Source organism: Embiotoca jacksoni, unplaced genomic scaffold (assembly GCF_022577435.1).
Source record: "Embiotoca jacksoni isolate LCO1_2020_lvr unplaced genomic scaffold, fEmbJac1.0.p SCAF_5, whole genome shotgun sequence".
Lineage (NCBI taxonomy): Eukaryota > Metazoa > Chordata > Actinopteri > Embiotocidae > Embiotoca > Embiotoca jacksoni.
Genome location: NW_027185403.1, coordinates 14,004,607 through 14,025,156, shown reverse-complemented (window position 1 = coordinate 14,025,156; position 20,550 = coordinate 14,004,607). Strand labels below are relative to the sequence as shown.

General features: G+C 41.2%; 3 protein-coding genes across 10 annotated transcripts in view; 2 read left to right on the top strand and 1 right to left on the bottom strand.

Annotated features, from left to right (window-relative positions):
• The first annotated feature begins 716 nt into the window (after positions 1-716).
• On the top strand, positions 717-2,564 carry higd2a (HIG1 hypoxia inducible domain family, member 2A). The gene is made up of 2 exons (XM_069171563.1): positions 717-918; positions 1,590-2,564. Exons 1-2 carry the CDS (start codon positions 732-734, stop codon positions 1,754-1,756), a joined length of 354 nt encoding a protein of 117 aa, XP_069027664.1. The 5' UTR covers positions 717-731; the 3' UTR covers positions 1,757-2,564.
• An 84-nt stretch (positions 2,565-2,648) lies between these two features.
• On the bottom strand, positions 2,649-7,898 carry cltb (clathrin, light chain B). 5 transcript variants are annotated; one of them, XM_069171558.1, is made up of 7 exons: positions 7,725-7,897; positions 7,426-7,579; positions 6,783-6,829; positions 5,869-5,986; positions 5,593-5,704; positions 4,093-4,146; positions 2,649-3,743 (listed from the first exon to the last, which is right to left on the bottom strand). In XM_069171558.1, exons 2-7 carry the CDS (start codon positions 7,577-7,579, stop codon positions 3,572-3,574), a joined length of 657 nt encoding a protein of 218 aa, XP_069027659.1. In that variant the 5' UTR covers positions 7,725-7,897; the 3' UTR covers positions 2,649-3,571. The 5 variants fall into 5 exon arrangements, with proteins under 5 accessions (XP_069027659.1, XP_069027660.1, XP_069027661.1 ...); XM_069171559.1 differs by having other exon boundaries at positions 7,739-7,897; XM_069171560.1 differs by lacking the exon at positions 4,093-4,146 and adding an exon at positions 4,588-4,608 and having other exon boundaries at positions 7,426-7,898.
• A 1,825-nt stretch (positions 7,899-9,723) lies between these two features.
• Positions 9,724-20,550, top strand: part of pdlim7 (PDZ and LIM domain 7) — a 30,740-nt gene continuing 19,913 nt past the window's right edge. The window contains exons 1-3 of one of the 4 annotated variants that reach the window (XM_069171556.1): positions 9,724-9,903; positions 12,290-12,388; positions 19,197-19,348. In XM_069171556.1, coding sequence (XP_069027657.1) covers positions 9,874-9,903; positions 12,290-12,388; positions 19,197-19,348 — 281 coding nt within the window. In that variant the 5' untranslated portion in view covers positions 9,724-9,873. Of the gene's footprint in view, positions 9,904-11,287; positions 11,395-11,442; positions 11,509-12,289; positions 12,389-19,196; positions 19,349-20,550 lie in introns of those variants that run through there. The other 3 variants (XM_069171553.1, XM_069171554.1, XM_069171555.1) reach the window with 3 other exon arrangements.

Genomic DNA, 20,550 nt, shown 5'->3' with positions numbered 1-20,550 from the left:
CTGTTGTTCTTGATTTATTTTCACGTTTCACCTGAACCTGTGACTCCTGAGTCTTCAACAGACAGAAGAAGTCTTGGTATTTGTTTTATCTTCTGAAATGAATTGGCTCTTTTTGGTCAACCCCCCCCCCCCCTCCGCTGATGGAATCCCTGATTAGACTTCCGTTTTTGTTTGTATAGTCCAAATTGAAAAACTAACAAATAGGGAGGCAAAATTCAGCATGTTTCTAACATCAATATTTTTCTGAGTTGATGACTGCTGGAAAACTGAATCTTGTATAATGCTGCCACCTGGTGGCACGACTGGGGATCTTGTGAAAAATTGTGAGTGCCAGTGGGAAGTGGAGTTTTATGTTCAGAATATATATAATAACAGTTGCCCCCAAAAAACGTTGCTGTATTTACCTTTTTATAGTGGATTTTAAAATGGCATTTAAGTAACTATTCCATCCCCATGCTCTTTAATTACTATTTAATTAAAAAAAAACAAAAAAACAAAGTGAAACATTTTGAAAATGACCTATCCAATTTCTCTCTTTCTGGCTGTGCGTAAAGCTTAGTGTGTACAATGCATACACAGCAGGCAGCAGTGGACGAGACATTCATGCCGCAAAAAGCTCTCCTTAGCTTTCGCTCACCGTTTGCAATACTGGGGGCTTTTATTGTGAAGTCTGCGCACGAACTATAACCGGAAGTTTAGTTCTTCGTTTCCTCAGTTGTCACAAGGTAAGCATGGCGGCGGTAATAACACCAGCAGTCCCAGAGCAAACTCCCAAAGCGTCGTCGCCGAGTGCGATGCCCTTTGACTTGGCTCGGCCCCCGGTTATCGAGGGCTTCATCCCTTTACCGAAGGTCAAAGACGAGACGATCAAAGAGAAATTCATCAGGAAAACCAAGGACAACCCATTCGTCCCGATAGGTGAGTTACACAAGCTGCGTAACCGTGCAGAGGAGAGTCACACAAGTCCTTCACCCGACAGACTGGTCAGATCAGTGATATCTGCGTTTAAAGTTGACCCATGCAGAAGTAATGAAAATGTCCTGTTGCATGTTGGTTAACGAGGTTTTGATATCCAGCTGTGAAACCCGTCCTGCTGCCCGTTACGTAATAGGAATGTAAAAACTACTTTTATTTACAACCTGTAGTTTCATAACTGCTGATAGTAAAGTCTTTGTCAGTGCATTTCCTCAAATATTTTTTTAAAATTAAAAAGTTCTTCTTCTAATTAGAGCTTCATAAATAAACTTACATTCATCCGAACTGCACTGTGTTTGGTGACAATACAAATGTCAGAAAAAAAAGAAAAAAACCAACCCCCGTGATAAGCTTTATTTTCCTCTTATTTGGGTGTATGTACCCTTTAACTGTGGACCGCTGCTACTGTCATTGTTTTAATAAACACTGTCTGAACAGACTTTGTTGCACCAAAGGACAGCATGCACCCTTCTTTCTCTTTCATGTGACGACAGTAACAGTATCTGCTCACCTCTTTGACCTCGTTTATGGTCACAGTCAATATGAAATATGCACCTGTGCATTGTCCCAAGAGAACCTGTCTCTTAAGTTGTGATTGGCTGCTTCACCTCCAGGTTGCTTGGGAACAGCGGGAGCTCTGACGTATGGTCTCCGCGCCTTCCATCGAGGGAAAAACAAGCAGTCCCAGCTGCTGATGAGGGGACGTATCTTCGCTCAAGGCTTCACTGTCGTCGCCATAATTGTCGGTGTCTTTACCACAGCTTTGAAATCCAAGCAATGAAGACGGATCTGCCCCATCACCTCTGCCGTCGTCCGCTCAACTTGGACTCGGACCAGGCCCATCTTGAAATTGGACTGTATTATGTTTCCAACATTGCTCACGTACATATGTTAAGGAAAGCGTTATTTATCGTCGTATGAGAAACTCGTAAATTACTCAAGGTGATAAAAGTATTTTGCTTCAAGACTGCAAAGTAGAAACTGGTCCTGCCAGACGGACCTTCATGTAATGGTGAAGGCAAAAATACTCGCAACTGTGAATACGGTTTCTTACTCCATGCCAAGTTTAATTTCAGATGCATCCCATGTATTAGAATTATCAATAAAACACCTGACCGTGTCTTCTGATAAAAACAAAAAATCCTGGTGTCGTGTGTATTTAAGGTAAAACACCACACAGCTCTATTCAGGTGTCATCTACTGCGTATGCAGCCTTTATTTATCAGGTTAAAAAAAAAACCCAGAGGAAATTGATTTTGAACACAATTTCTATGTTAATAGCTTGGGTGAGTGCATCTGAAAGGGAGGAGGATTTCAGACATCTGAAACACTCAACAGACTTTGGTGTCACCTGAAAATCCTCAGTTGCCGATTAAATGTGACGCGCCGTCATTGGAAAACTAATTGGCATCGTGCCTTCGTATAATAAACAGAAGTTGCTGCTGTGCGCCTGATAACATGCTTTTGCTTCTTAGGACTCCTCACGGTGTCTGTTTACAACATCCGACTGTGGCCAAATCCCTCCAACACGCTGATTTCAGAGTAAATCGGCCTTCGGGAACCCGTGACTGGTTGCAAGAGGCTTTCGGCCAAACAATTTTATTCAAGTGATTGTCTTCAGGACAATTAGACGGCAAAGTCTCGGCAGGTAAAACGTACGAGGACAAATTCACTGACGTGATCACACTCCATTGTTTTTTATTTTCCAGTTCCCTTTTAACATTCACTTATTCCACTATTCATTATGTCCAAATAGGCAACATGTGAAACAATGTGCAGACCTTAGTGTGTGTTTTTATTTTGTTGTTAATCTAAAATTTGTTGTTGTAACACAAAAATAGTGCATCAAACTTTTGCTGAGAAAAATCAGCGCGATGAGAAACAATCCGTGAATCTTGTGTGAAAATTTAGATGATGGCAACACTCTTTGGTTGTGATTTATTTTTTTATTTTTTTGCCGAATTGAAGAGAAAATCCATCTGGCTAAGTACTCTAAACTGGAGTAAGAGCGAGATCAAAAAAGGCCACAAGCTTATTATGTGTCTTAAAGAGAAATATATGCTAGCTACCTTAAATATGGTAAATAGGGATATAATGCAACAAACGTGAACAGAGTGTTTATGGTTCTACATTGATGAGAGGCATAAGTGGTTACAATCTAATATGCAACAGTGCTTAATCAGTAAGTGTTTGACCAAAATGCTGATTTATAAAACAACTAAAAACTGTGCATCCAAAATATTGGCAGAATCATGCAATAAAGTTGACCTAATAACAATTTATAAGTTAAAAGGGGAAAGAATTTTCTTTTTTAACTTACAGTAACAATATTTTCTTAAGTATAACTGTGATGAAGCTGAGCAGCTAAAGGATGTTGAAACAACAGAGCAGTCCATCTTCCCACACCAGCGTCAGGTTGAGTATATTATTGTAATATAATAGGCATCAAAGAAAGGCAGGATTTTTTTTTTTTTTTTTTTTTAAAGGTTATAAACATACCGGGTATTTTACGAAAAAGGGCAAACAAATTCTTCTGATGTAATGTGAGATTAAAAGGCAATGTTTCTAGAGCAAAAAAATCTCCCGGCGACGTCCTCTAGCGAACTAGAGGTGTCTGTTTGAGGGAGATGAGGACAGACCGCATTCGAGAAACATCCTTTGCCTGCTTGTTGGTTTTTGGGTTGAAGTCGCAGAGGCGAGCTACTCTCTCCCACTCGGATCCCGGACTGTCGCCGTCGCTCTCCGTCAGGAAAGCCTCCTCGGATGCTCTGCGGGACGAAGGACAGCGGAGAAAGACGTGAATGAGCCGCAGTGTTGAAGAGACTTCCGGGGCAGCAGGCCCGGTCTGAGCCAATCACGGCACTCGGCCTGTTCAATCACACGACTAGCACCTGTGCACAAGATACACGATAACATGCATTTCTTTATACCTATACTACACTCCGTTTACATTATAGACCTGCGTAACAGTCAAGTTCAAATGCAAGCAACATCAAACTAGGCCTTCAAAAACAGACCGGTCATTCTAGTGTTGGGACATGCAGCAGGCGAAGAGCGGTAATTCAGGGGTCAGAAACTACAACATTAAAAAAAAAGCATAAGAGTTCTAAAACCTACACCAAGCCTATAACATCAGAGTTGGGCTGTTTGTAGAAAGCCTTGTCAGCAATCCTAGTGCGCAGGCAAGGCCAAGACAGCAGGAAAAAGAAGGAGAGAGGAGAACAGTTTCAGTGTCAAACAACAGGCAGAGAAAAAGTTTGGATCTGATTTTAAAGGGTTATTTAAGCGACTGAGAAACGTCTCTAATGAGGTGGACAAGTTTAAAATGGTCCAACGCTGACTAAATCGTCTTTTTGTACGACTGTGACACACGGTCGCCAATAAACCAAATAGAAATTGCGTTTCACGCAAACACGAGCAGCTTTTGGGCTGCAGCAGGAACAGAAACTGTGACGTTTGCATTCCTTCAAACTTACAAGCTTCCTGTTTTGTTCTCCAGATATTTAAATGGGACGCACAGCTCGAGACTTAATATCTCATCAGAGGATTGTCTCTCAGTGCTTTCAAAAACAAAATAGAAACAACTCTAGAGCTACAGATGCAGAGTGATACCGTGCCAGACTTGGACAGAGTCTGTTGGAAAGTGTGAAAAAGAACCAGTTAGGTGAAGGAGAGGCTGCAGTCAGGGCTGTCCCCATCATGACATTTTAGTCAACTGTCAAACAAATAATTCACAATTTATTTTCCCTCTTCATTTTGTGCCGCTATTACAGTACAAGCATAATCATAGTTTATTAATACACCTTATGAATAATAAGAGCCATGTATTGACATTGATCACTATGAAAGATATAAATAGGACCTTTGACCGTCACTTTGTTTGGCTTTGCAACTAAATACACGATTCTAATGTCAATAGATGTGGATTGAAGTTAAGCGACTTGATTTTAATAGTTGGTGGCACTAATTCTCCACTCGTGCCTCATTAAACCATAGAAGAAGAGACGACGTCATTAAAAGAGCGCCAGTCAACCTCAAACGGGGGAGAATTCGTGTGTGCAAACGGTGATGGAAACGAGACATTTTTATTAGCTTCATCCAGCTGTTTTTACAAAGATGAAAGGAAGCGATTATGTAAAATGATCTCGATCAGCTCATTGATTGTGATCAGGCGGTTATGTAATTGGGACATGCCTAGCTGCAGCACATTTGTAATGTACAACACTGACTGCAACCAAACCAAAATAAGTTCATACGAGCAGTAAACTATTTTTTAATCATCTTGGATTCAGCACAAAAGCTTCAGTTGAGTAAATCAATCGTTAAACATTCTGTTATAAAAATATATGCAAGTCTAGCCGATTTTTTTTTCATAATCTAGTTGAAAGTGTTTTTGTCACCACACTGACTGACTGACATGACGTGACATGACGTGACATGACGTGAGCATGAGAAACAACATTTTGAATATTTTCCACAGAGGACGATACAATCGATTTTTCAATATGACACTTGAAGTTGTTACGCTGTAGAAAATGAGTTCAGTGTAGTGAGAACAGCATCGCCACCAACTGTTATTTCCCTGCGTGTTAACGGGGGAACATGTCAGACCCGAACCTGTTGTTGGCCTTGTTCTTCTCCATCTGCTCGTTCTGGTGTACGTGCCAGTCCTCCAGCTCCTTCTTGGCTTTCTCTCTCCACTCTGCCTCTGCGGCCTTGGACGCCGAGTCTTGTGAGAGAACAACGTGAACCCCGTAAAGAGGACAAACAGTGGGAAATTAGTGACGTATGATTGAACTTTGGTTGAACTTTCTGGATCACAAGTAAAATAATGATAAGACACGAGACGATATAGATTTTGAGTCACACCGACATGGTAACAGCTTTGCTCACCGAGTGCTTCAAGGCGCGTCTTCTGCTCCTCCCTCCACTTGCGTAAACTCTCAGGCTCCTGCCTCTGAATATCCACCTGAGCGATGGCTGCATAGTTGTCTGTTGGGCCATTGGACTCCTTTTGGAGAGACATGAAACCACGTGTGGATTATGAGACAATGGACGCCTCCTTTACGTCGCAGCAAGACTCAAACACTGTAAACAACACATCCTGTCAATGTTTGATCGCTTCATGTCTGTTTTGACAATACATATTTAGTGTGCTTTTGTGGCCCTCTGTGGTCACATCATTGTCCTTCACGTCACTATGTGTCTGTTTATGGTCCATCTTATGTTTGTTTGTAGTTGTTTACTGTCTCTCTGCAGTCAGTGTTGTCTTTTTCTTTTAGTCGTTCTGACCTCTTCTTTGTCATTTTACATCCGTTTTAGTCATTTCATGTCTGTTAGCTGTTTCACATCTCAACAAGTAATCTGACAACAATTTGTGTCTCTGCAGTCCTTATGTGTCTATTATAGTCATTTTATGTGTTGAATCATTTTATCGACTATCCTACAGAAAATGTTTGCAGTCCTATCAGAAAGAGGTTTTGATCCAGGGGCCCTCTGACCCTGTGGGCCCCTGGACCCTATGGGCCCTGGTACAGGGGCCCGTTGACCCTGTGGGCCCCTGGACTCTATGGGCCCCTGGACCGGGGCCCAAAGGGCCTGTTGAGTAATGCACGCATGCATAAAACCTTTACCTCTTTATAAACAGCTATTTGATTCATATATGAGCTGAAAAGTAAACCATTCACTTTTACTACACAACACACACTAATGCAGAAACAAACCAAAAAATGAGAGAAAGTTAAATGGTTTGATGGTGTTTATAATAAAACTCAACCTTTCACATTCATTAAAACACAATTGCTCACCTGAAACACATCTCCATTCACCGTGGCAGCATCCTCTCCAAAGTCGTCTAACATGGCGATTAAAACAAGAAGAAACACACACAAGCTGGATGTTAAAATGGGCTTCTCGGAGTTTCTCCAGGTGCCCTAGTTCCTCGCCATCTGGAGTCACGTATGCTCTCTCTGCTGTGTAACTTCGTTCAGGAGCTGATCGGAGCTGAAGAAATGCAGCAGCACCTGTTTGGCCGCTCGCTGAGTTAGCAGGACCAGACTTTCCGGAAAAGCGGCCACGCGTAATTCACTTTACTTTCTGGGTTTTAATCGGTGTTTCTGAGACGCAGCGTGATTAGACATCTCCAGCAGGATGTTCTGGGGTGGTGGTGGTGGGGAGAGAAACCACTGACGCGTATTAAAATGTTCCGTCTGATGTCCAAACGCAAACAAACACGCTGCCGTCTGCGCGCTAAGGCGCAAGGCTAACGTTGCGTTAGCTCAGTGTTCAACGAGCCAATGTTCACACGACATGATTGAATCACCGGTTCTTTAAATCAACACATGACAATAAGGCCTTCGGTCGGTAACTTCTACATCTCCGCTACGAGTACCGGTAGGCACGTTCACCGAGCTTCAATGAGCTCCGACATTAGCTCGGTCACAAACTTGCCGTAGTTGGCCGGCTGCGTCAGCTCCCCGTCGGCTCCCTCCAGCGCACCAAACCCTTCGCCGTCGTTCTCTATCCCGGCGATCTCACTCTCCTGTTGGGCCAAGAAAGCTGCGGCCGGGTCCTCCTCGGCCGGGTGTGCTCCGTTGTCAGCCATCTTTCACAAAAAAGTGCACAAGTTTGACTGAGAGCCTGGTAGGTTTTTTTTTTTTTTACTAGCTGACGTTTTAAAGCCACAAAAATCAGGCCGCCGGTTCTTCAACGTTACAAAAAAGAAATAATAATAAATAAAAAAAAACCACCTTCAATAACTCACACGAGTACCGGCTGGGCTCAATAACCTGCTGCGGACGGCGGGGTAAACAATTAAATCCTCTGTGAAGAACAGTCCGAGCTTGTGTTTAAGGGCCTCACTGATGATTCATGATTTGTTCATTTGTTCAGCAGCCACTGAGCTGATGATGGAGCAGCGGCACCTCGAGGGTACCGTCTCCATTTTGTTGGCGTCTGTCTCCATCTTGTGGCCATCTGCTGATCAACAGCCACACTTTATCCGACAAGCGTCATCTCAATGTTTCAAATATTACTTTGCGGTCTAGTATCAAGAAGTATTATGTTGCAGATTTTAAAACATTAAATGGACAAAAATGCAGCTTGCATTCAAAACGTTACCCAAGTAAAATAAGTCGCTATCCAACAATAAACATTTAAAATCATCTTTATCTATGAGGTACTTTCCGATACAAAGTTGCAAGGAGCTTACTGGGATTAAAACATTTCAGGACTGAAGCAAACAAAACCAGGCAATTAAAATAACACAAACAAAAAAGGAATTAAAAAGCTGCAACAAAAAAACAAGACGTAAAACGACAATAGCAATAAAACAGTTGAGGCATGTTGGAAATATAATTAAAAAACTGATTTTTTTTTTTTTGAGAGAGAGAAATGCAATTTAAGAAGTGATTTTGAAAACGTCATCGGTACAGTAAGTACTGTACTTCAGAACAATTTTGAGGTACATGTACTTTACTCCACCATAGGCTACTAATTTGACAGCCTTAGTTACTTTCCAGGTGATCTGACACAATAGATAATAACCAACAAATTAGTTAAAGATTAAACCAGTGCTTTACAACCTATTTGTAAAGTCCAGTTTACTTCGTTGTGTGTGTGTCCATGTGTAAAAGATGAATGTGTTCATGTCTGGACATGTTTTAACTTCATCAGTTGGCGTCAATAGAGACAGACAGGAAGTGTGGGGATCGAGAGCATTGCAATGACATGCAGCAACTTACTTTCCACTTTCCAGTGGTAAAAGTAACAAAGTACATTTACTCAAGTATTTTTCTGAAATAGTTTTGAGGTACTTGTACTTTAGTGTATTTCCATTTGATACTACTTTGATGTTACTTCCGCTCAACTACATTTCAGAGGGAAATGTGCTTTCCACTCCACTACATTTATGTGTCAGCTTTAGTTACTTTAATATAAAGATTTGACACAAAAGGTAATATAACAAGCTTTTAAAATACAACACATTGTTTAAGATTAGCTTGGTTTCTAACCTTTTGGGCATCTGACATCTTGCAAAGAACAGTGTGTAGTCTGAGTCACATTGCTCAAGACCCCTCAGATTTATTCAGTGCAGCTGTATATAAAATTGGAAAGTAAAGAAAGTAATTCAAACTATAACTCCACCCCCAGCAGCTACAACAGCAATATGTAGCAGATGTTTGTAATGATGTCATAGATATTAATCAGTTATTAGTCAGTGGGATCAAACCACTATGTTAACTGCAATACTTTAACTCCATTTTGCTGCTAATGAGCTTTCCGTTTTCATGCAGGACTTATTTGTAATGGAATATTTTCACATTGCTGTAATGGTACTTTTACAGAATCTGATTACAAAGGATCTGAAAACGTCTTCCATAATTATTATTTGCAAATCAGATACTTTTTTTTTGTCTTGCTTATTAACACACACACACACACACACACACACACACACACACACACACACACACACACACTTGTGGTGACCAACATAGGGATGATATCCAATTAAAACTATTGTTAAACTCAATTTAAAAATAAATTCCTATACTTTCCACCATCGTGCGAAGCGGACTTTTTATTGTTATTCAATTTGAAAACACTGAGCTAGAAATGAGTTTTCTTCTGTTTATTAGCAGTAGATGGACGCTGTCTGTGATCCTCGGCCTCCCCTTTCTTCTTCACAGCCCGAGTCTGAAATGAAGCCGCCGCCCACGTGACCTGTGACGTTTGCTCCGAGTCCTACTAAAAAGAATTTGAGGGAATGAGTTCGCTGCTCTCCACGGTGGCTTCCTGACGTCCGCCTTAAGGAAGTCCGAAAAGTTGCCTACTTACCGATTGACTTCTCTTTCTTTTCTTTTTTTCTTTCTTTCCTCCGGTACACACTGACTCGTGATGTCTGGCGAACACACGGCGGGACAGGAGGTAAGCAAACATCTCAACACATTCCTTTGCAACTTTTTTTTTTTTTTTTTAAAGCCAACTTTTTCACAGCGTAATTTGTTTGTGATCCCGAAGTGTGCAGTTTATGGTTTTGGTCGAGCTGCTCTGAATGTCGGAACTACTTTGTTAGAGCTCCAGGAGTTTGTCCAGTTTTCGCGTCCCATCCTGCTTCCTCTGTTGTGGTTTTTTTTTTTTTTCCCCCAGCTCTGCACTGCTCTGGTGTCACCGGTCTTCAGTGTTTGGGCAAATTATTGTCTTGGACATATTCAAATCATTCAAAAGTAAGCTGTATCAGCTCATAATTCCGTAGCCTGTTCACCATAAAATAAATGGCGTGTAATTGCGTGTATTTGAGGATCATGTGCACTCTCATTAATTAGACAAGCTCCTATAAAGATGATATGGGAAAACTGCAGGGGGTTATAAATAGAAATGCCATAAACGGGGACTACGTCACTTGCACGAGTATCAAAAACATAACTATCATATTTACTGGCTTAACCTGATGTTTTCCTCCAGTGGGTTCATATTACGATGGAAGTTTTTAATTAACACATGTTCATCTAGATTAATGTTCTTCCTCCCCTCTGTTTTGATATAATCTGTTTTTAAAACAGATCAATTTGCAGTGAGCTGATATCACATGTGAAATCTAACCTCCATGACCTGTCGCTGCTGTGGGTCTCCGTCTCATGCAGTCCAAATTCATGATGGATTTTCTTGGCTCTCCGACTTTTCTAAGAAAACTAATCCAAGTCCGTAAAGATTGCTGTTTGTATAATGTCGAGAGAGCAGTGACCATCTTGCACGAAAAACAATAAATATAGACAAATTCAAAACTCTGGTAATGATTTCCATTAAAGTATCAGATGTGCAGGTTTTATTGCTGGGATTATTTTGGGTGCTTGGCTGGTTGCTTTACTTCAGTCTAGATGGACTATATTACTATTTTTACATTGTCTATGAGCGCACCAAGTGTTGGCAGTCTTTACTATATGTGAGCTGCTCTGTTGCTTTAAGAAGTTGATGTTTTAAATATAATTGCTGGTTTGGTTGAACTGTGTTTCATGCCCTCCAGAAAGAAGGCAGATGACTTCACTTGAGTTTCTGCATTTTATGTTTCTCAAGTACGTGCAATTTATTTTTTTAAAAATTTTTTTTAAAATAAAATCCAAAGATTTATATTCATTAAAGCTTTGGCAGAAAGTAGGGTGAGTTGACGTTACCTCTCTCCGTCCTCCTCTACCCCCCTCTCTCACTCTGTGACTCATGTGGGTGTTGGGCTGAAATAGTTTGGTGTAGTTTTACATTCCTTATATAGCCTCTGAGGAGTGAGCACAGGCAAGGGCTTGCCTGTGTCACAGACGGCATCGGGGGTAGGGTTTGCCAACACAGAGGGAATCTGCTTGCCCTAGCTTACTGACTCCAGCTTTCTCCCAAGTTTCGGGCTTCCAGCCGGCCTTTGGGTACGAGGTAGGTTTGGGTGGTGGCATCTCGGTTAAATAGTTGGGTGTCATGAAGAGCAATGACACCTGGTAGGGTTGAGGAGGAGGAGCAGGAGCAGGAGTTAGAGGTGCAAGTACAGAGGTCAGTGGTGGGAGCCAGTGACATAGCCTGGCATCTCAAGTTACCTTTGGTTCTTAAAATTGCCTGGTTATTCTGTGTGTTGCCATCCAGTGTCAATGAATACTTGTGATGAAGCGGTTTCACACTGTTTTTGTGTTTTAACATTTAAAAAAAATGACGTAAAATACTAATACATGTTAAGACAAATTTAGATGTTTGTCACTACATATTAGTGTAATGACTAAAGAGTTTCTTATATTGAAGATAACTTTGAAGTGTTTCTTCTGTTCTTATTGTCCAGAAGATTTGTGATTCTCGTCTTCCATGTATCACTTATTTGCGTTGTTTTATTTGTTAAACTCTGAATTCTGTCTCGATATGAAATGCTCTCTGTAGAGTATGACGCAAGAGGTATGTTTTAGTTTGTGTGTTGATAAATTCAGGAATGCTGGTGTGTCCCAGCAGCAGCAGCTCTGACATTTTATTCTCCTGTGTGTTCTTCCAGTTAGCCGAGAACTGATTATTCACCTCAAAAGACACATTTAATGAGTTATTGTAACATGGTAACTCTTAAAAATGTGCAGGATTTGACATTATATGCTTGGTAAAGACTAACAACTTGGATGTCATTTTCTGTATTGAGTGTGTGTGTGTGTGTGTGTGAGTGTGTGTGTGTGTGAAGCAAACGCAAAAGCAGACAACCTTTGATGTGGCAGAAGAGCAGAAGCGGACGTGTGTGGCCTTGGGAGACCTTTTCTGTGCTTGCTGTCTAATTAAGACCTTCTTCTTTCTCTTCCCCAAGGCTATGAACATGTACTCCGTTACCCTCAGCGGCCAAGCGCCTTGGGGTTTCAGGCTGCAGGGTGGCAAGGACTTCAGCATGCCGCTCACTGTGTCAAGGGTAAGAAACTGCTGTTGTTCTTCTCTGCATCGGTGCAACACACTGCACTCTTCTTAATTATTTGCATGGAGGGTCATCCGATGATGCCATTTTATGTCCCTCTAAGTGTGGCCTATTAACAGGAGTCTGTTAAGCACCTGCTTGGTCACCACATAATGACCCTACCTGAGCATATGCATATCACCTCATATCATTTTATTAAGCATGCATAGTGGCACAGCAACGGGTCTTTTATGCAGACTGGTGTCTGCTTTCATAGCAACCCTTCCCTGGTCAGTCTTAACATGCAGTGCCTCTGCATGTATAGCATTCACTGGTCACAAGGACATGCTGTCATTTGTTGCAGAGTGCTGTGCACTCTCCATGTTAGGTCACCTCCTTTTCACTAAATGAATTTTCAAATACTCTATAAACTCCTCTTGCCATTGAGCAGAGCAGGGGCCACTTTCCAGGCCTTATAAGTGCATTGCTGCTTTGCCTGACAAACATACAGACTCACATTTGCAGCCACACACGCATGCAGAGTCATTCCAGCTTTGCTGCCAGCTATTGCGCACACAGATCGGGTTTTCTATTATGCACTCATTCTCCACTGGCATTGTTATATTGCTATTTCAGAGGCTGAGGGGATCTATAAGTGTTAGACTGATTTATTAATCCATCAGTTTAGCTCAATATTTTTTGTTTCTTGTTTCAGAGGTGATTGGGGGTTAATAGACAATTCTGACTGGGTCAGTTTTGGACCACATATGTATGATTAACATTGATTTATTTGAGCTCTCCATGCTCTGTGTCTTTGCTGAAAGTTACACAGATGTAACACAGCAGTCATATGCACTGTTATGCGTTGCGTTGATTTAATGCGGTGTGCAGCGTCTACTGAAGTGTTGTAAGTAGCATCACACTGCTGATGTGGGTGTGTCTGCTGAGGTGACGTAATGCTGTGTGGTGAGGGCAGCAGTTATCACCAGCCTTGTCAGTACATGTCTTGTATTTTCTCTTCCTTCTGGCAGGCATCGCACTCAGAAACAGTGTTCCCTGTGGATTTATGACGAGAAACATTTTCCTCTTCCCATAAAAGACCAAACGGATGTAAAAAAAACAACTCATTTGACAAATGGCCCCCAACAAAACAGATTTTTGGTGGGATAGAGCCGTTGACTTTGAGGCGTTTCAGTCTCGACAGATCATAGGGTGAATATCAATGGGGTGAGTCGGCAGTTCTAGTTGAATTATCTCTTGACTCATCAAGTGGTGGTGGGGGCCAGTTTTTCTGCAGTCCAAGTACATCACGCGTGCTGATTATTTTCCTCACTGACAGAAATATGATTTATATTTTCTGTAGTTCAAAGCCTTTCTCCACCAGCAGATTCATAATTTTTTTTCTTTTTTAAAGACTGCTTGGTGGAAGGTTGAAATTGCTCTGTATCTAGAGGGAAAAAAAACTAGTATTTCTAAGGTTGGCGCCTTAAACACTGGTCAGCAGCTAATATCTTTGATGCTTGTTCCAGCAGGCCTCAGGGTCCAGGAGTTATAAAGATATGACAGTAGTTTTTTTCTCTTTACCTCTCCGGGACTGTTGGCTCTTGTCATGCTTGTCATGAAAGACGTGACGGTGAATCCCACAGTCGGAGAGGATGAAAACAGCCCAACGAGGGGTTGTAAAGCTCGAAGATATACAGCATCCCTTAGTAACAGGAAGAAAACCCCAGCCGGTATTTATTGGGCTTCCATTAGATTAATTCAGTGGGTGGTCTGTCTTTACTGGCTTGTAGCTGATGAGATAAGCATCTGAAGCCAGACAGTCAGTTAAAAGCGATTCCAAAATGAAGAACATGCGGAGTGACAGGACAAAATGCTCTTTGAATCTCTGGAAGGCAACGGAGATTTCAAGTGATAACTCCTGAAGGATCAATGCGTCTGTATTTATTTATTTATTTTCTCGTTGTAAAGATTAGACAATGATTGGCATTGTTTGACACTGGATTTATTAAAACGGATGTTTTTTTTAAAAATTGTAGAGCACTGGGACAGATTGAGATGATTAGGACATAAAGAAAACAACTATTCTATATTTCTATATCTAAATAGTGTGCGTGTGTGTGTGAGAGTTGGTTTTCCATGCTCTTGTTTCCTTCCTCTGCTTGTCTGGAAAGCTATGCTTTCTGAGCATTCCAGGGATTTTTCTCATGTCCACACTGTCGCTGCCAACAGGCAGTCCTGCCGTCCCCTCTCTGTGTCTCGTATGTCTTCCACACTCCCGTTTCTCATCCATGTGACGGGCTCCTCCACACTCTCAAAGGAATACTTCCCCACTGAGATCACAGGGGATGATGGCCATTACTTTTAAGTCACTGTGAAAGAAAAAATAACTGTGACCTTGATAAGTATTCATCCATTTATCAGTTTTAAAAATAAGTTTTAGTTTGTTCTACTCTTGGGAAGCAGCTCATTTTAATTTCCTATAGCCTCATGGTAGTAGATGTGAACAGACTCCTCCACCTCAGGTCGGGGCTCAGCTTTGGTGAACAGAAACTTTACAAGGGTTAAAATTTAATGTTAATGGCATTTAACAGAGATTTAAAGGGACACTTAAGCTATTTGGCTTGTATCCTTATAGTCATAGGGGCTTGCAAGAGACAGCTTTAGAAATTGGTTGAGACATTTTCACTTTTACTATAGTTTTAGTCAGACTCTAAAAACACTGGGTCCTACATTTCTCATTGACATCATCAGGTTTATTTTGTCAGGAATAATAATAATAATAATAATAATAATAATAATAATAATAATAATAACAATAACAATAATAATAATAAAAATATTCTCCCTGAAGTAAAGAAGACATCATACAACTGTTCTCATTAAATTAGTAAGGCTTATTGTGACAACTAAACAGATCTTAATCTGTAAAGTCCATTATTTGGTTAATGTGTTCATTTAACCAGTACTTGTCTTGAACAGAAAAATTCAGACTTAACTTTTTAATGTGGCGCTTAATGTAATTCTGTGCTCATGGTAGCATCGTTGGTTTTTTAATTCTCTGAGACCCCAATGACCTTGAAAAGATGGAGATCTACTTTAGGAAACTCGTAGCTCTCTCCACATTTGTGCTAACTTCCTGTTCCAACAGGACGTAACGTCGCTTTTGTTCATAGTGCCCATAGTGGGGCAGCCCTACAACTCCACGGAGGAGTCCGTCCATATATCTGCCCCAGATCTTGTGCCATTGCGATTCCATAAACATCATGATGCCATAACCGAGCCTCTGGGGCACCATCTGGTTTCTATCGTCAAACACATGCCACAGTGCTGAAATCAAATGTACGGAGGAAATTACAAGTGATGTCATGTCAATAAGTGAGTGGAGAGATTTGTGAATGTCTCCTCCACAACCACAGCTGGATGTGTCATCGGGTCTTCTGTTCCCGTTTCCCTGTCTCTGTCTGACTTTTAGACCATCTGTTGCTTTAGCACTGGTATCCTCTTAAACACTCCTCGCTCACACACACACACACACACACACACACACACACACACACACACACACACACACACACACACACACACACACACACACACACACAAAAACTGTGGGAAAAGAGGCCTTGTTAGAGGGGTGAATTAATAATTCAGTGCGTACTGATAGATTGGCCGTGGGGGACATTTCTTCTGGTTGGATGTAAATGTCTCTTGTTGTGAGCAGTGTTTTAAGGTGAGTTAGTGCTAGGTGTTTCACTGCAGTCATTATGGGGCGGACCACATACTTGCAGGTTTGGTTTTCCATTTCTCAGAGTGATATTTATGGCTTTGCATCAGCTGTGCTGTGCGAGTGATGTAAGGACAGACTGTCTCTTGGCCCCCAAATAGCCGTGGAAAGAATAAAAGTGAGCTGGTGCCGAGTTACAGAGCCAGTATATCACCGGCTGGAGATGAATTTCAGTGCATTATTAGTTTAACCAAAAACAAGCGTGGGCTGCCGAGAACAAGTATGAGGCCCTGGCTTACCTATAGGTTCACGCAAGGGAAACGCTTCAAAGGGGAATTCAAGACGTTGCATTTTGAAAGGTTGGCTAATGCTTTGAAATTCGATAGCATACCAAAACAGCTTTGCTGCCGTGCTCTGCCAAAAAGCCTTGAATCCGGCGACTAGCTGTTACGCGTAGTTGTGAATAGGGTAAGGTGCACAAATGTCATGCCATTATTGAGAAGTGAGCTCCAGTCACATTTGCACAAAATGATTTGAAACACACCGAGCAGGCTTTTCATTTGTTACAAGAGGACTTGACCACTTCAGGAGGCTGTGTTTGTGGTGCATGGCTACACCATCATGTTAAATACCCCGCTTGTTGTGAGGTCCGGTGCGGCGCGGTGTGTTGCAAGAACAAGAACAAGACCATGTTTTCCAGTGTCCTTCGCTGTATTGACAAACTGCTGTGGGGTGGAGGAGGAGGAGGTGGTGGGTATAGGGTTTCTCTCTGACCCCCTCTACCAAGCAAAGGTCTGAGCGCAGCAACTTTAACAGCTGCCTTCTCAAGTGAGGGAGCAGCTGCACTCTGAACCTGAGCCAGGAGCACAGGTGTCTGTATCCATCAACACAACTTGCACACACACGCATGCACAAAATTTACAATCTACAGCCTTTATAGCTTTATATATCGGTTTTTATATATATATAAAATATATATATACATATATATATATATTTTTTTTTTTATCTTGCAGTGCAATAAATCTTCTATAATGGTGATACAGTGTGTACATCAGGTGGTGGAAAACTCTGACCCTCCACAACAACTTCGGTTTTTGAAACTTTACTGGAGGTATAGATACCATTAGTTAATAAATCAATCAATTCAATCATTTGTTGTTTTGGTGGTGGTGTAGACTGTATTGACTCTGTCCATTGCACTTGCTTGCTAAATTTCTAACTGTAACTCTGGTTAGGAGCTTCGTTTTTAGTTCTATCTGAAATCAATGGGGTTTTCTGTCCACATCTGACACTGCATGACCATCTAACACTGCACTGGTCAACATTCTTCAACCTCTTCATCTTAATGGAGATGAGAAAGTGTTCATTTTTATCAGCATTAAACAGGTGCCGTTCCCATGAGGCTTTGACAGTGCTCGTGTGGCCAAAACTAATAGGACATGTTGTTGTTTAAATCTAATGAAATAATTGTTTGATTTTGGCAAAATGTGGAGATGCTGAAGTTTTATTATCCAGTATAAAAAACGGAAAGGAAGCAGGACTGCAGCTCTCTGTAGTGAAGCGCCGTAGCATTATGCCAGGCTGTGGACCTTTTTCAGGATACGTCGCATGTGTCCATGTCATAGCTGTTTCTCTCTTGTGTGTAAGCTGTTAAAACTCTTTGAAGCTCCTTCTAAACTGGATAAATGATTTCTTAACCCCTCTAATTGCTTCCAGTGAGTGCAAATCAAAGACAATTAAAGTGATGTTTGAAAATGTAGTGTAACTTGGATTTCCTCTGAGGAATGCATTTCTCCCTATTTTTAGCTTTGCCATGTTTTGATTCAAGACCGCCTTTAACTTTGTTGTCTATGTGGGGCACAGAGGAGTTTTTCAACCCGAGCTGTCATCAGTTTACTGAGCATTTTACCTCCTCCCTCACTTGAGTGTTTATGTTTAATGTGCGGAATCAAAGTGGCAAGTGTGATAGCTTAGCTGAACATGGCAGAAAGCTATTGATTGAACCGCCGAGTCCTCTGAGCTTTTGATGAGCTAACATTTGCAGGGATCCGTGACATCAGAGAGTAATCCTAATAGTTTTTTTTTGCCAGAAATCCTGGCTCTCGCTCACTTATCTGATGCTGAACACTTTGTTCTCCAGTTATCTGAGAATTTGACCCAAGTCTTGAGTTTCCTTAAGCCGCATGGGCGAGCTGACTAAGCCCTTACTAACCACAATTTGGCATCTGTGCTCTGTATATTAGTGGAGATAGAAGACATGGCAGCTAGTGTAGTATGTGCACATCAAGAAAACCATTACTGCCTATAGAGACTATGTCAGGTTCTTCCTGTTCTAACAATACCTCAGCCATGACTCAAATACGTCTGCCGTCTGTGTGACAGCCTGAGACGGTGATGTCATTCTCTTGTCAGTCAATGACTTACCTGTCCGAATGGGAAAAGGTGGATGGTTCATTCCAGTAAATGACAGATTTATGTTCGGCAACATATAGTCCTTGTCTGCAGCTATAAAGCGCTCCTCTCATAGTCTTGAGTCACATCTGCAGTAAATCATATGCTGCTGACTGATGACATCATGCTGACCTGTGGTGCCTGTTCCTGGTAGTGTTGAGTGAAACGAACCCAGAAACACAGACTCCGCTCGTTGATTAAGTCCTAACAGACATTACAGCAAAGTCAGCCGAACATGACCTTTGCTGTGTTTACATTTCCTGCATTTTGGTTTGATCTACTGATATGATTACTGAGATAATTGGTTGGTAGTGTGGTCACACAATGAAACTTTCAGTATTTGTTTTTCTGCTGTTGTTTTAAAATAAATATTCCTTTTTAAAGACAACAGGGAAAAAAAACCCTGAAATGTGCGTTTTGTTTTGAAAGATTTGGATTATTTCATCCATTCATATTGAATACAAATATAACAGAATTCTCATGTTCATATTAGTATTTGTTTAATTGGTCAAAATGATAATCAGTGATGTGATTTCTGTTGTACTTCTGCCCCTGAAAAGATGTTTTGTTTTCACCCTCTCTGTTGTCCCTGTCATCACAGTCCTCTGACGTCTGTCCATATTCTCTTGTTGTCTTTTCCTCCAGCTGACGCCGGGCGGAAAGGCAGCTCAGGCCGGTGTCGGTGTGGGAGACTGGGTGGTTTCCATCGGTGACACCAATGCAGAGGATATGACCCACGTGGAGGCACAGAATAAGATCAGAGCAGCAACAGACACTCTCACCCTCACCCTCAGCAAGTAAGTCGTCTGACAATGCATGATGCAACGAAATGCTCCATGATCACTAACCTTTCCGTTTTATCTCGCTCCAACAGCAGCATAAATCACCACAAAACACAGACCCTCCTTTATTCTTACTCGGACAAGATGAGATACCATAATGTCCTTGAAATTTCCCCCCAATGTGACAGATGGTTGCAAAATACATTAAAATTATCAGTACACAAGTGCCATTATTTTACTTCCCCAAGGCTTAAATTAGTTTTATATTTGGACCTGGCTCAAATTCAGTTTGGCTCTAAAGTCATAGCCCCACTAAAAATATACTGTGGGAAAAAGTAATTATTTCTGCCAGGGAGGTTATGCCTTTGATCCTGTTTGTCTCTTTGTCTTTTACCGCAGGATATTTCAGGAACTGCTGAACAGATTTCAGTGGAATTTGTCGAAAAGTTAGTCCATGAGCCAAGAAAGAACTACAGGTTCAGATAATACCCCCACATGGCCCTTTTATTAAGCATTGCATGCTTTTGGTCATTAATCCTCAATTGTGAGGTTTAAAAGACAAAATCATCTTCCTGGATTCATGGTCTGACCTTCATTTTTGCATTAAAGTGCACCCAATTCCACCAACATAGATATGACAGAGTTGCAAACTGCAGTTTTATTGCCCCCTCTATAATCTTTACAGAGTTGTTGCTGTGAAAAGCAGATTTAGGTGGTCTATTTTTGGCTTTTCTAACGTGTCCCATGTTGTTTTCCTAAAAATGTTTGCCAAAGTCTTGTTGGCATCCACTAACTGAAACAAATGACTGCTTAGTGCATTGTGCATTAGCAGCCACACTCATAAGACAGGTGCACAATTCAGGCTGGAGTAATCCTACAAAATGCAATGATATTATTCTTTATAGGTGTAATTATATATGTATATAGTGTATATACATATAAAAACATACTAACTTAGTGGTGATCAGTCTGACCAACTTAAAATTTTGCACAATTTAATATCATACAATGCAAGTATTGCCAGGATCTAAGTATTCTCCAAAGTTCTGCGTTATAATCACTGTGTGTTTTGATGCTGATTCAAATCTAAATACAGGTTTAAAAATCTCTCGGCGTTATCATTTCTTAAAGTAACAAGAGGATTGTGTAGTAATGGTAGAGGTTCCTGCTCTGAATTCCTTCTAGCTTACTTCTAACAGTTATATTCTGTCCTTATC

Excerpts from the sequence above, each read along its gene's own strand:
- higd2a (XM_069171563.1), top strand. The coding sequence starts at position 732 with ATGGCGGCGGTAATAACACCAGCAGTCCCAGAGCAAACTCCCAAAGCG. Across the intron at positions 919-1,589 it reads CAACCCATTCGTCCCGATAG|GTTGCTTGGGAACAGCGGGA; the intron begins GTGAGTTACACA and ends CTTCACCTCCAG.
- cltb (XM_069171557.1), bottom strand. The coding sequence starts at position 7,579 with ATGGCTGACAACGGAGCACACCCGGCCGAGGAGGACCCGGCCGCAGCT. Across the intron at positions 6,830-7,425 it reads GACGCAGCCGGCCAACTACG|ACGACTTTGGAGAGGATGCT; the intron begins GCAAGTTTGTGA and ends TCGCCATGTTAG. Across the intron at positions 3,744-4,092 it reads TCTGATGTTATAGGCTTGGT|AGCATCCGAGGAGGCTTTCC; the intron begins GTAGGTTTTAGA and ends TTCGTCCCGCAG.